Source organism: Salvia splendens, chromosome 9 (genome assembly GCF_004379255.2).
Source record: "Salvia splendens isolate huo1 chromosome 9, SspV2, whole genome shotgun sequence".
NCBI lineage: Eukaryota > Viridiplantae > Streptophyta > Magnoliopsida > Lamiales > Lamiaceae > Salvia > Salvia splendens.
The window spans coordinates 22,882,779-22,898,487 of NC_056040.1; the positions used below are offsets into that span (position 1 = coordinate 22,882,779).

The 15,709-nt window shown below is 40.5% G+C and overlaps 1 protein-coding gene across 1 annotated transcript; it reads right to left on the reverse strand.

The window, feature by feature from the left end:
- Positions 1 to 8,087: 8,087 nt before the first annotated feature.
- LOC121746770 (L-ascorbate oxidase-like) lies at positions 8,088 to 12,347 on the reverse strand. The gene is made up of 5 exons (XM_042140699.1): positions 11,928 to 12,347; positions 11,747 to 11,839; positions 11,287 to 11,499; positions 9,852 to 10,046; positions 8,088 to 9,155 (listed from the first exon to the last, which is right to left on the reverse strand). The coding sequence occupies exons 1-5, from the start codon at positions 12,087 to 12,089 to the stop codon at positions 8,196 to 8,198; spliced, it is 1,623 nt and encodes a 540-aa protein (XP_041996633.1). The 5' UTR covers positions 12,090 to 12,347; the 3' UTR covers positions 8,088 to 8,195.
- Between the last annotated feature and the right edge of the window lie 3,362 nt (positions 12,348 to 15,709).

Consider the following 15,709-nt stretch of genomic DNA (forward strand, 5'->3'; position numbering starts at 1 on the left):
GCGGCTTGCATAGTAACTTATTTTTTGTCATTAAAAAAATTGAACGGCAAATGTTTCATTGCCGCCCATCTTACCATAGCATCGGTAACATTTTTCGGATCATATTTAAATAGCGGCGTACTTGTTTGAGACGATGAGCCGGCGGGGAAGTTTATTTGGCTTTGGGACTTAGTATGCCCATATTCCACGGGGTGTTTTGACTTCAAATGGCGATGGAGAGTACCATATCCCCCACCGATAACAAATGGAGAGACTTTATCGGAATAGTTGCAATATGCCTTGAACTCACTTGTCTCAACGGTAGTGGTCGGATCATTAGGATTTGAAATTACCACCGGGACCTTCTTGAAATGTTTGGTAAAAATCTCGAATTTCAACTTGGGAGGCATCTTTTTCTTTTGTCGTCCTGTGGGAGGAGGAGCATCGGCCTCCTCCTCATCATTGTCGCCAACTTGGCTGGTGCTAGAAGGGGGAATTGATGCGATCCATCATCGCCTTCGTCCGACGATAGATTCACATCGTACTCGAAACGCGAAGCTGAATGTGAATGTCCCCCTTGTTGGTCATCGTCGGCGAGGGCAAGTAACAAGGCCGCATTTCGATCTTCTTCCTCCTACGAAAATTATACAACTAAGTAAAAATACTAACACAAAAATAAAACACATAGACATATAGATGTTGAAAAATGAAATTATGAATTTAATAAAAATGAATTAACAAAAAATTAAAACATATTATAACTTACTTGAGCTCGAAGAGCGGCTAGCCTTCCCACCTCCTCCGCAACTTGTGCTCTAGAAGGGGCATGTCGACGATGAGTATCACTTTGATCTTGGGCAATTCCCTTGCCCCCGATCACCACACGACGAGATGAAGACATGATATAAATATTTATGGAAATTGAAAGTGGAGAATAGAGAGTAGTGTGATTGTGTGAAGATGATAACGTGAACAACGTGAGTAAATTATGAGCGCAAATAACGTAAACAACTTGAGAGAATGAAGATGGAGAATAGAGAAATTGAGATTGAGAGAGAAATTCTTATTAACACAAGAATGGGGTGAGTAGAAATGAAGAGGAGGGTGGTATTTATAGGGAAAAATCGAGATTAAAAAAAATTTAATTTTTGAAAAAAACGGCCGAACCGACAGTTTACCGCCGGAACCGCCGATTTTCGGTGGAAACCGGCGGTTTTTCGTCAATTTCAAATTTTAAAATTTTAAAAACAACGCTGGAACCGCCGGTTTACCGCCGAAACCGCCGGTTTTCGGTCGAAACCGGCAGTTTTCATCAACGGTTTCTGCCCAAACCGGCGGGAGCGGTTTCTGAAAAGGCTAGGATGTAGGCCTGAAAAGGTGTCGGGAGTTGTCGGGAACCGCCGAACCGGCGGTTCCGGCGAGACCGGCGGTTCGGAATCGCCGGTTACGGTTCTTCAAAATTCGCAAACCTGAACCAGCCCGTCGGAACCGGCGGTTCCGGTCCCGGTTCGAACCGCCGCCGACGGTTCCGGTTCGGAACCACCGGTGACGGTTCTGGGCCGGTTCGGTTCGGTCTGGAGACCTCTATATTGGACTGTAGTATTAAATACTCCCTCCGTCTCAAGGAAGATGACCCCTTCCTTGGGCGGCATGGGATTTTATGCAATTTTATTTTGTGTGTTAAGAGTAAAGTAATGGAGTGGGAATAAAGTAGAGATAAAGAGATTTTCAAATTTAGTAATAGGTCATCTTGGTTGAGACGAACAAAAAAGAAAAGTGGATCATCTTTAGTGGGACGGAGGGGTATATACTCAAGTACTCCACTTAAAAAGGATTAAGGAGTATAGACTAGCTTACTATGCAGATGCGATGTATCTATTCGACTATACCTGATGCGCTATTTATTATAGCATCTCCAATGCACGGATGTCACATTCGGACATCCACTAGGACTTCCCAAAAACACCTCCTGCCACGTCACTAGGACTTCTCATCTCACTGCCACGTCACTAGGACATCCCCTTCACAATTCGCCCTTCCCATCGCCCTTCCCACTAGGACTTCCCGCAATAAAAAAAAATCACAGTTATTTATAAACGTAACGGAATTATAATTTTGACACGGAATACGGGAAAATTGCGAATGCTTCATTAAAAAAAATTACATAAAAAAAGAAAAAAAGTTACATAATAAAAAAGAAAAAAAATTACATAATAAAAATAACATAATACGGGAAAATTTAGACTCGGCTCACTCCGCGTTGTCCAAGTGGTGCGAATGAAATGAAGTTCAACGAGCCGTATATATAGAGTTTAAAATAAAAATTAAATACCGGACGTCCGACCCACGCCACAATGGCGGACGTCCGCCCGCCCGTCGCCCGCACGTCCGAGGACATCCGACGTCCTTACGGGACGCCCGTATCCGACTTGCCACGCCACAATGGCGGACGTCCCGGTCGCCCGTCGCGGATGTCCGACCGAACGTCCGCCATTGGAGATGCTCTTAGCGCTAGATTTATTCAAGTTTAGCTAATGATAAACACTACTATTAAATCATGAGAAATAAAAGTTTAAATATCAAGTATTGCAACTGAAGGTCATGTACAATCTGGACAGAAGGAAAATTTGGATTGGGTTTTTAATCCGAGATAATTAAAAAGCAATTAAAAAATAAAGCAGAATAACTTGAGAATAAATCATGCAAATGAGGGAATCTCATTGAATCTTATTGATTTCACATCTCCGCTTCAAATTTCAATTAATTACTACTCTGGTATCTTGTGACGACTACGTGAATTACTAAGATTATCGATCACTGATGCATTCTAAATTCACTCTCAAATAATTAATCTAGATTGTTGATTATTCTCCAGGGCATGATAAATAATTATACTAACTCCAAATAGATGTGAAGATATGATGCATCATCACAAATTACTCTCAAACCTTTGTCTTCTTGATTTACCCTTATCTATCCTGTGTAGTGTACTACTCTCCAGTGTGATTAGTCTACAATACAAAAGAAAAGAGTGACTGTTTGATCCATTATATTTCCAATCATTATGTTTTGTCAAATTATTTTTAGTTTTTGTAGCTCTCAACCGACATCGTTCATGAGTTAATGTGTAGAGATATTTAACAATATCATGGACTCCAAATATATATAGTTACTACAATTAGTAGAAAAATGTGCACGTAGAAGTTGACAAGGCCATTAATAACATCTCCTCTCAAAACAAAACATACTAAAGCATAACATAAGTTAATTCATCCATTAATGTCAAGACCACAACTCCCTAGTGATAGTGAGCGTAACTATAACGTGACCAAAATAGTCTCAAATGAAAAGGATCAACATAATGGATAAGTCAAACTCAAAACGTTAATTCTGAAGGCAAAGATAGTGCGTAGTCAGAATAAATTCAGAGTATAATAATTGGGTTCATAATTCCTAGTAATTGCAGCAGAAGAGTCCAAGACAAAATAGCATGTATGAAGACATACTACTTTGGGCTACCTATTGCTACTTATTAATAATCATTACCCAACACCTTCGCCTCCTCGTACACGCTCAACCTGCACGTTAAAAAAAACATGCAGGGCTGAGTACTTGATATACTCAGTGGACATAGTGCCAAAATATAAGTTCCTTTTTATTTGTCATAGTTGAGTGAACACGAGGTTTTTCATTTTAAAAGACCCGAGTCACTAAATCCCTTTCATTTCATAAAATTGATTGCACAATCACATAAACATAGATACTATATTTGAACGTGTGTGAACCGGGAATGTGACCACATTCCACGACGGTCACTGGATTGGCCAATTCGAAAGCTAGCTCCCGATCCCCATATGTGTACACTAATCCAAGTAGGGTTTGCGGCCATACGAGGACCCGAATTCGATTTAACATGATTGACATAGCCAAGCGGATAGGTAATCGTAAAAGCAAAACATGGCATGGCAAACATGTTTAGAAAAGATTCACATTTTCATACTAAAATCACGTTTTGAAAAGAATGCCCACCTCTGAGCTTAATTCCTTAATTAAAAGTTCCTTGACTTGGTCTTACTTGACGTGCGAAGACGTCCCTTTAGGAATAAATAATACTTAATTAGACTTTAAGAAGTCAAGAAAACTTAATCGTAAATGCATCCTAAGTGCGTGCTCTTTTTATTTAAAAAAATTCTAGGATCCTTGAACATTAATTAAATCAGGTGATTTAATTTACGTTGAGGTTTAAGAAAATAAATTCCATTAACTTTAGGAGTATTATTTTCCCATGTATCTGTTTCGAGATTAAATTATCATCTCGGGATTTAAGTAACCAACCCCCCCCCCCCCCCCCCCCCCACCACCCCCAATGAAATAAATTACTTGGTCGTTTAACATTGACGAGATCAAGATTTAATCGGGAACTAAACCACAGGCCTTACCATTTTAATAATTCCAGCTCATTTCTCTTTTTAATTAGTCTAGGCCCAAGCCTCTAATTTATTACCCTTTTTTTATCAAAGCCCAAACTAAAACTTCAACAAGTGGCCCAACTAAAATAAAATAAAGTTGGGCAGCCCCAAATTATACTCCATCCGTCGGACTCCCTTTCTCCCTCACTTCTATTTTCATTTTCTTACTTCAACAATATACATCCCCAATTTCACATCTTAAATCTCAAATCTGAAAATCCAAGGAAGTTGACGATGGAGAGGCAGCGCCTCCCTTCTTCTCTCTCGATTCACCGCCGCCCTAAATCGGAGAGGACACAGCGGCGCGGCACCTCGTCCTTCGCCGTCCGCCGATCGCTGCTCCGGTCGGCGCCCCTCTTGCGCCGCTCAGTCCGTTCCCCTTCCTCTCTTCTCTCTCTCTTCGCCTTATTCTCACCGCCACCGTCGGTGCCACTCGCCGGGTTATGAGCTCGATTTATCGGCTACTACACAGCACTGCCGCCAGCCGCCAGCTCTGGACCGGCGACGAGCCGGTGTCGCCGTTGTCGCGCGTCTGGCTCCGCTGCCCTCCTGCGCCCAGCCGCCGCTGAACGTGCTCAGCGAGGCAGCTCCGCCCCTCGACTGCGACGGCCTCCTTCTAAAGCTATGTTTTTCTTATCCTAACCTCCCTTCACTTACTTCGATTTCTATTAAGTGTGAGACAGATTCTGGTCTTAAACATAAGTTCATAGTTGAGATAAATTGTGAAAATCTGCTGGGCGAGAAAAGGCCTAAGCTTGTTGTTTGTGCTTACTGTGGTGTGCATTAGAAGTGAAATAAAACTTTAGATTCCCTAAGAGCATCTCCAATAGCACTGGACGTCAAATAGCCTTCACACTGCCACATCATCAGCACTACAATTCTCCTGCCACATCAGCTTGCCACATCAACTGGACATCAAATAGCCCTCACATAGCCTTCACACTACCTATCCACATCACTAATAACAATTATATAATTTAATTTACACTTGTATCAACATACGGAATTTAATTTACGAGACAAATACGGAAAATTCGAATAATAATATTAAAATTTAAAAAGTACATTACTTTTAAAAAAAAGTACAATAATATAAAAAAAGTACAAAAATTAAAAAGTACATTAATTTAAAAAAGTAAAACAAAATCACCCATCACCGCCGTCCTCGTCTCCGTCGTCGCCCAGCGCTTCTTCACCGTCGTCGCCGCCGCCTCCGTCGCCACCTACGCCGCGGCTATTCCCGCCGGTGTCCCTCCTCATCGCCTCCAATTCTTCACGCTGGCTCTGGAGCAATACACCAAGAAAATCCTTTACCTCGGGGTCCACCGCCGCTTGGAAGTCGGCTAAGGTCTTCACCATTTGAGCGCGCGTTTGTTGGCGCGCGAAGAATTTGAGCTCCTCGGTAGACCTGCCGAGGGGGGATGCCGAATGGACGTCCTGGGAACTCGGGGTGCCCCCCCCGCAACCTGCTGCGCCCGCCTTTGCCCAACCGGGCGAGGTCGGCGACCGAACGACCGAGGAGTCGGGACCTCCTGGGCCGTCTCAGGGAGGTCTGACGAACCATCGCTGTTGCCGCTATAATCTCCGGTATAGTTCAGTCTCTGCCTCTTCGGCCAGCCAGCGTCGACGCCTGCCCATAATTTCTCTGACTCGTTGAGCACAACGTAGCAGTTCCAGTAGGTGAACTCATAGTACTTCTTATCCGGATCGGGGTAGGCTCTCTCCGCAATCCTCCTGCAGTCTTCCTCTGTTTGGCCACTGGTCTGCATGCGGAGGGCGTTGGCGTACAAACCCGAAAATCGAGAGACGCCAGCCCTGATTCGGTCCCAGCACTTCCGGACCTCCTCCCCGGTGCACGGTCTCCCTTCAGGGCAAAATGCCCTGTAGGCTGCGGCTATCTTGGCCCACAAGTTGACGATCCTCTGGTTGTTCGAAACCAGAGGATGAACCAGAGGATCGTCGCAGACACTCACCCACGCCTTGGCAACCGCAACGTTCTCCCCGTGTGTCCACTTCCTCCGGCCCCGGTGGCATCATCTGCTGCGCCGGTGACTGCATGCCGGGTGCCCACCCCGGCATCATCTGCATAAGGGGCTGCATGCCGGGTGCCCACCCCGGAATCATATGCTGCCACGGGTACATGTTGTAGTACCCGCTCATCGGAGGCCAACCACCTCCCCCAGGAGCCGGGGAAGTATGGGACCCTGCCCCGGGAGTCGGGGGCGTCTGAGACCCTACACCGGGAGGCGGGGGAGTCTGAGACCACCCCCCGGGATTAACTGGAGTACCTTCGTAGTTGTTCTCCATTGCTCGTTATTGATCTTGTACAGAAAGTAAGGTAGAGAGAGAGTACTCGTTAAAACAAGTGGTGCGAATGAAAATGAGGTTCAACGCGCGTATATATAGTGTTTTCGAAAAACAAAAAAAAAAATTAAATCCGACGCCGGTTTGGCGCCGATCCGGGACGCACAATGGCGCCCGTGAGGATCGGCGTCGGAACCGGCGTCAGCGCGGGAATCGGCATGGCGACGCCGATTTTGACGCCGATTCCGCTCATGCCGGTTCCAATGGTTCGGCGTCAAACCGGCGTTGGCGAAAAATCGGCGTCGCGGTGGTGACGCCGGTTATTGGAGATGCTCTAAGCATGTTGTTTCAAACGAGGCAGAGGGTGTACAAGTTTTACTGTTTCTGCCACTTACTTATCATGCTTTGATTATGAAGTGGTGGTGGTCTAAGACATGCTTGAGGTTTGTTTACTACATGCTAGCATGAAATTTTGGTTGGGAGGAAGGTGGAGGTGAAATACCTCTAAGCATGTTGTTTCAAACGAGGCAGAGGGTGTACAAGTTTTACTGTTTCTGCCACTTACTTATCATGCTTTGATTATGAAGTGGTTGTGGTCTAAGACATGCTTGAGGTTTGTTTACTACATGCTAGCATGAAATTTTGGTTGGGAGGAAGGTGGAGGTGAAATACCTCTTGGAGCAGTTACTGACTTGGTATTTGTTGTTAGAAAACAAAGTTTGCCCTCCTCCTTTAGAGTTCCTATGGGATGCAGGGCTGCCTGCAAGAAACTCCCTGTCGTGAAGGACCTCACTCACCCACTACACTTTCAAGCTTGGTATATGGTTGGAACTTTTTGAAAATGAGGGAGGGGGTTCATAGTGGTGTGGAGGGGTTTATATAGGCAGAGTGTAGTGTCCTTAGGAGTTTTAAATGACTGTTGCTGCAAATTTTGTAGACTTTGGAGAGAGATAAACTGCTACGCGGGCTTGCAGCTCTCGGCCCAACGGGCTGCTTCGGACACGGCCGTGAAGGTGTGGCTTGGACTCGAAAAGAGAGAAGGGCCCAAAATGCATACTTTGCTTTCTTAACTCTCATCCCATCGACTCATGTGTAGTATATATGTATTTTTTTTCTTATTTACTGGGTGGCAGCTTGTTATGTAAAAAATATATATATTCGGACACCTTGTTCGGAAAGGATATCTTCGCATTTCGCCACATGCGTTATAAAATCATAACCGTTCATTTGCCTATTTTCGTTCGTTTGATTATTCCTTGCATTTTTTTTGTTTTGTCAATATTAAGCATTTACGGACGGTAATAATTTTCATTTCAAAACACAAGTCGAGGGAGCTAGGATTTACTAGTTCGACAATTTTATTCACGCAAGGTAATAAAAGGGGCGGGTATTACATTTAATAACATCTCCTCTCAAATCAAAACATAAATTAACTCATTCATCTCAACGAGTCCCATTTCTCATGAGCATTTTCCCCGTCAAACCACACGCGATTGCCTCGTTCGGAATCCCTCTCACACGCTCCACCCCTTCCGCGAACACCACCCCCATCCCCAAATGCAAATGCGGCTCAATATGGCAATGAAACGCCCAAACCCCAGGATTATCCGCCACGAACCTCACCGCCGTCCACCCGTAAGGAAAAATCACCGCCGTGTTCCTATACGGCGGGTCTCTCAGATTGAACCCTGCCGCGTCCCCTTCCTTAAACTCCCCCTCCCCGTACCCCACCACCCAGAAATCATGCCCGTGCAGATGCCACGGATGAATCTCGCTCACATTGTCCTTGAGCGCATTCGCATTCTGCAGCACCACATCCACCGTCGAGTTAAACTCGAGCACGTACACGCCGCTTCCGTACGTCGAGTTAGGGTTTGGGGCCGGCCGCATCACGTTGTACCCCGGTGGGGCCCGGTCGGGGGGGCTTTTGGCGTCGAAGGCGTTGGTTATGTTGTATTTTATGGAGCCTAGGTAGGGGGTGGTGGGGAGGGTTAAAGAGATGTTGTTGATGGACCATTTGGTGTAGCCGTTGATGTAGGTTTGGGTGTTTAGAAGGATGAGGCGGCGGTGGGGGGTTTTTGGGGGTGTGGGGGAGCCCGGGAGGGAGAGGATTTGGTGGGAGAAGGCTTTGCTGGAGGGGTAGTCGTCCCAGCGGGGGGAGGTGGGAGGGGGGGAGGTGGGGAGGTGGGAGGGGGAGGTGGGGAGGTAGTTGAGGATGGCGAGGGCGGGGGGCGTGTGGGGCTCACGGCCGCGGACGGTGGCCGAGAGCCAGTAGTTGTGGGAGGGGGATTGGTCGGTTCGGAAGAGGACGGAGTAGCTGTCGCCGGAGTAGACATCGATGTTGTCCGCGGTGAATGGCTTCACGTAGTTGCCGTCCGCTTCCACCACCCTCATCTTGTGATTCTGTACGTTTACATTTAAAATACTAATTATATTTAATTAAATTAAAAAAAATAATCATAAATTTACAATTTAAAAAGAAAAGTGAGGGGGAGGGACTAGGGAGTAATACTTCTTATGCGAAAATTTAAAAGCTATATATTGTAAATGAAAATTTGAGTTAAACATTGTGTCATGATGAGTTAGGCGTGCTATAAGGAAAAAAAGTGAGGTATGCATTGAAACGAAATGACACGTGTTAATCTGTGTCCAAACATATGAGTTCAAATTTAAAAGATTTGGAAGCGGAATTGACCAGCACTTTAGTTAGGCCCACTTGGTTTTATTTAGAGCCATGTCTGATGTCACACTCAGGAAATATTATTCCAAGATATGAAAACAACTTCAAATCTTTATTTACAAACCCCATTTTGCTACCCTCTGTTGTAATATCTGATCGAAAGTGGAAAGACATGCTAAAAAAGTAAAATGAATTCAAGCCTATCCTTTTGTTTTACCAAGAATGTTATGCATAACACATTTTTGCAATATTTCAGATGCAGAGAGATAAATACTAATTTTTTGGTGAAAGCAATATTTTAGTAGTATTTCTTTCCCATGACAACTTTTCCTTTTTCCCCATACTGGAAATTGGATGGGATCGAGAGTTAATTTTAGAAAATTTTAAAAATTAGTAGAAGCGTATGTTAGTAACGTTACCCCAATAGCCAAGTTGAGTGAAGCCAGTGCAGTGGAGCTGGCTATCCTGAGCCGGTAGGTCTTGTTGGGGTGGACTTTAAGGATATAAGGCGCGTACTGTTCATTGCCGCTTAACTTGCACGGCGCTACGGTGGAGTTGCTAAAATGCGCCGCTAATGAGCAATTGAACTGCCCTCTCCCATTGATCAACAATGTCTGCAAACGGCACCATGATTAATTAAAAAATAACATTGAAAAATATATGAAATGATTAAGTATTACAATTACCCTTTACCCAGACGTGAAACATTTTTCAAGAATGAGATGAGATATTACTCCCTCCGTCCCAAAAAGATTGTCCCGTTTCCTTTTTCACACTCATTTTGCAAATAAATAGTTAAAGTATAGAGAGTAAAGTAAAAGAGAGAATAATGTAAAGAATTGTCTTACCTACATTATTCTTTCTCTTATTTTACTCTCTTTCAACTTTACCTATTTATTATTATTTTTACAAAACGAGTGCAAAAAATGAATAAAGACGATCTTTCTGGGACGGAAGGAGTATGAATTAATAACTAATAATTTGAAATTATATTAACAAGTAGCCACACATATCGGCACAAACATATTCCACTTTTTCTGCCAAAATCTGTAAAATACTCATACCTTGAACTTGGCATTTTATGTAGTTTATTTATCAATTGGTCGGCTGTCAACATTTTTTTTGAGACAGAGAGAGAAACATTAATAATTGAGTATTATCAACTACTACTAATTAATAATTAAAAATTATATTAAAGCTATAAATAAATGAAATAAAAGAAAGAAAATAAAAATGGTAAGTCGAGCACCGAAAAATGAATAGAAGTTCTGTAAGTAGTAATTATGAGTACATTTGTTGAAAAAATTATATGATATGATAATTTTTTTACTTGAAAAACTGTGACTACAGAGAGAAAGAAAAGAAAAAAGGTGTATATATGAGTGTGTAAACATAGTGATTTAGTGGTTAATGTTTGAGTCTATAGTCTTTAAATTTATGTTCACTTCTGAAAAATAAAAGATAGAAATACAGTCGCCCACAGTATAAATAAAGGCAGTATGGAGTTTTCTAAGTTGCTTTTCTTTTATGTCAAAGAAAAATTGCTCCATAAAGCCATGCAAATGCAATGCACTTTCTTAAAGTCTATACATTATTTGGAGACTCTGAAGTCTGAAGCAAAAAAACAAAGTATTGTAAAAGGCAATAATATTTTCTCCGAGTAGAATCCACCTCTTTTATTCCTATTTCATTAAATAAACTTTGGTAGCTTCTTTTACTTATTCATTCAAGTAAAGAAAATAGGTGTGAAACTATGCAGCAAAATCACTAAACAAGAAAAGAAGTAAAATATCCTAATTAATAAACCAATTACAATCTCATAGTAATAAAGTGTAAGAATAAGAAGAAAGTTACCTGTGGCTCACCAATCCAACGCATGGGTTTGGAGGAGAGATCAACCTCTTGTTCACGAGATCCCTTATGCCACCAATCACTCAGCAGAATACTCAACTCTCCATCATACTCAAACTTCTCCTTCTCCCCTTCTCCCACGTCCACGATCAACGACCCGTAAAGCCCGGCCGACCGTTGCATACCGTAGTGCCCATGGTAAAAGTATGTCCCCGCCTGCACCCGATCATCTTACATTTTTTTTAATTCTATAAATGGAAATCAAAGAAAATAAAAAAGTTTCTACTCCTGCAAAAAGTGGTATTCATGTTGTGGACCACTGCCAACCACTCAACTCGTTCTGTCTCATTGAGTGTTGTTTAGTAGTATGTGTCAAATTTTAAAATCTCGTTAGTTATTCCCACTATTAATTACTTTAATTTGATTCATGTTACAAAATTGCTATACTAATTACTATACGTACCCGGTCGACTTTAAACCTATAGACAAATGCCTCTCCCGGATTAATGGCACACTGCGATATCGAGGCTGTCCCGTCGGCCCATGGCGTCCCAATCTGGCAAACAGAACAACTCATCTCAAAAGACTAATATATTTAGGAATGTAAATAAATGCAAATTGAAATGAGTAGTTGAACATGTAACCTGTCTGATTCCGTGCCAATGGATGACAACGCCCTCGGTGTGAAGCTTGTTGGTGAGGTGGAGGTGAAGGGTGTCTCCGGCCCGGGCACGTATAGTGGGGCCGGGGAACTGGCCGTTGATGGCGATGACCACACCTTCTTGGTCATCTGGAGACCAGTGCATGTATTCCACCTCCCATTTCAAATGTCGGACTTTAGCCGCCGTTGCTGAGCTTAATATTATCACCAAATGAAAACCAGCAACGAATCAAAAAACACACCCATCTTTTGGGAAGATTATAGTGCAGCACTTGCAATAGTGGAAGATTATAAGTCAGTCACATATATATTGAAGAGTGAGAGACAGAGAGAAAGGGGATGTAGAAATTAGACAAGTATATATTCAGTGATAGTGCGTGGTGTAGCTGGGTCATAATATTCTTCTGAATGTGTTTACACACCTTTATAAAAGTGTGGACGTAATATCATGAAATTTCTTCATCATGACGAAGATATTTTATTTCTGTTTTTTTTTTAATATATTTTTCTTGGGAAATATGAAGTGTTATTGTAATTAGAGATGCCCACCGGTTCCGGTTCCGGCGGTTAACCGGCGAACCGGAACCGTGGCAATTTTTCCGAACCGGAACCGTCGCAATTCGGGTCGCGGTCCGGTTCAGGTTCATGATTTTTCGAACCGGAACCGTCATCGAACCGGCGGTTCGGGACGGTTCGGAACCGCCGGTTAACCGGTGGAACCGCCGGTTCGGGCGCGTAAATCAAGGCGTCAGAGATGGGGCTGACGGCGGCAGCTTTTCAGCGGCAAAACCGGCCGGTTCCGGCGGTTTTTTGGACCGGAAACCGGCGGTTAACCGTGAAAACCGGCGGTTCCGGTGGTTTTCCGCCAAAACCGCCGGTTTTTCCGGCAGTTCCGGTTCGGAACCGGCGGTTTCGCGGTTCGGTTGTATTTTTTTTTTTATTTGAAATTTGGATTTATACAACAAATTGGAACAAGACAATGTATAATTCAAATAGAAATACGGCGAATAAGGAAGAAATGATATCTATTTTATTGAGTTTGAGTTGTAAGTTGTAACGGACAACGATACATTACAATTTACAATATGTATACAAGTATACAACATACAATAATGTAATATAAATTTGAAATTTGGACTTATACAATAAATTGGAACAAGATAATGGATAATTTAAATTGAAATAAGACGAATATGATGAAAATGATATCAATTTTATTGAATTTGAGTTGTAACGGACAACGATACATTACAATTTACAATACATATACAAGTATACAACATACAATAATATAATATAAATTTGAAATTTGGACTTATACAATAAATTGGAACAAGAGTACAAGATAATGGATAATTTAAATTGAAATAAGACGAAGAAGGTGAAAATGATATCAATTTTATTGAATTTGAGTTGTAACGGACAACGATACATTACAATTTACAATACATATACAAGTATACAACATACAATAATGTAATATAAATTTGAAATTAAATTCTTCCATTTCCCCCCATTTTTTAATCTATAAATACCCTCCTCTATTCTCATTTTCATTCACCACACTCTTATGTTAATAAGAGTTTCTCTCTTCAATCTCCCAATTCTCTCTCTTTGTCTCCAATTTCTCATTTGTGCTATTGTGCTTCCATTTAATTACTCAAGTGCTACTCTTATTACGCATTGTTATACACTTATACTTGTTCCCGTAGTTCTTCCATTTTTCCCTCCATTTCATGTTTTTTTATTTGTAAATTATATTACATTGTTGTATGTTGTATACTTGTATATGCATTGTAAATTGTAATGTATCGTTGTCCGTTACAACACAAATTCAATAAAATTGATATCATTTTCATCTTATTCGTCTTATTTCAATTTAAATTATCCATTGTCTTGTTCCAATTTATTGTATAAGTCCAAATTTCAAATTTATATTACATTATTGTATGTTGTATACTTGTATATGTATTGTAAATTGTAATGTATCGTTGTCCGTTACAACTCAAATTCAATAAAATTGATATCATTTTCACCTTCTTCGTCTTATTTCAATTTAAATTATCCATTGTCTTGTACTCTTGTTCCAATTTATTGTATAAGTCCAAATTTCAAATTTATATTACATTATTGTATGTTGTATACTTGTATATGTATTGTAAATTGTAATGTATCGTTGTCCGTTACAACTCAAATTCAATAAAATTGATATCATTTTCACCTTCTTCGTCTTATTTCAATTTAAATTATCCATTGTCTTGTACTCTTGTTCCAATTTATTGTATAAGTCCAAATTTCAAATTTATATTACATTATTGTATGTTGTATACTTGTATATGTATTGTAAATTGTAATGTATCGTTGTCCGTTACAACTCAAATTTAATAAAATTGATATCATTTTCATCATATTCGTCTTATTTCAATTTAAATTATCTTGTTCCAATTTATTGTATAAGTCCAAATTTCAAATTTATATTACATTATTGTATGTTGTATACTTGTATACATATTGTAAATTGTAATGTATCGTTGTCCGTTACAACTCAAACTCAATAAAATAGATATAATTTCTTCCTTATTCGCCGTATTTCTATTTGAAGTATACATTGACATTGTCTTGTTCCAATTTGTTGTATAAATCCAAATTTCAAATTAAAAAAAAAATACAACCGAACCGCGAAACCGCCGGTTCCGAACCGGAACCGCCTAAACCGCCGGAAAAACCGGCGGTTCCGAACCGGAACCGGAACCGCCGGTTTTCGAACCGGAACCGGAACCGTGAAATAGCCTCACGGTTCGGTTCCGGTTCCGCCTTCGACCGAACCGGAACCGGCGGTTCCGAACCGTGGGCAACACTAATTGTAATGTAAAAAACATATTGCTAATGTGTGTACTACTATTAATTATGCTTTGCAACTAATTAACAGGACTACTTGAGGACATATAAAGCTAATCATTTCTTTCTAAATAATTACTTTCTCTGTCCACTGTCACGTGTCTTAATTTTGTATTTTTTTATTATCCGTCAATAAATATCTCATTTCACTTTACAATTTTTCTTGATGGACTTCATTTTCTTCTAGTAACACATCACATAAATATTTTATTATATAAAAATAGGACTCACATTGTTATAGTAACTTTTTCAATCATTTTATCTAATAAGATAAATAATTTTTTAGAATCCAAACCTGTCTACTATGAGATATTTTTTGGTACATGGAAGGATTAGTTTTTTACCATCATTAATTTCTCTAGAGGTATGTACAGTTATTTTGTCAAAAATTAATTGGAATAAATAGATTAAAACTCGTTAGTTATATGGAATTGGAATTAGGTAGAATTAAATTTGAAGAAATTGTATTGTAGTTCAATTTTAAATCTATTGTTTGGTATAATTAAAGAATTTATATAAAATTGTAATATTACAATTTCAAATCATAATTTTGTTTAATTATTCAAAAAATTAACCATGATTTGGCATTGACTTGACTTCGGATGATGACTATCATTATTGTATTTTAATTAGTATATAGTAATATTTTAGAATTTCAAAACAAAAATATATTGGAAAATCTCTTTAGTGGCTCTCTAGTCTCTATCACCCGTTGTGCAATTCTTTAAATTGTGCCAAAACTAAAACTTGAAATATCACATTATTTTTCACATTAACATTGCGTAAAATTATATGTGAACGTTAATAATCAAATAGTAATGCATATGTTACTATTAATGAGATATATACTAAAATAGTCTCTGCATT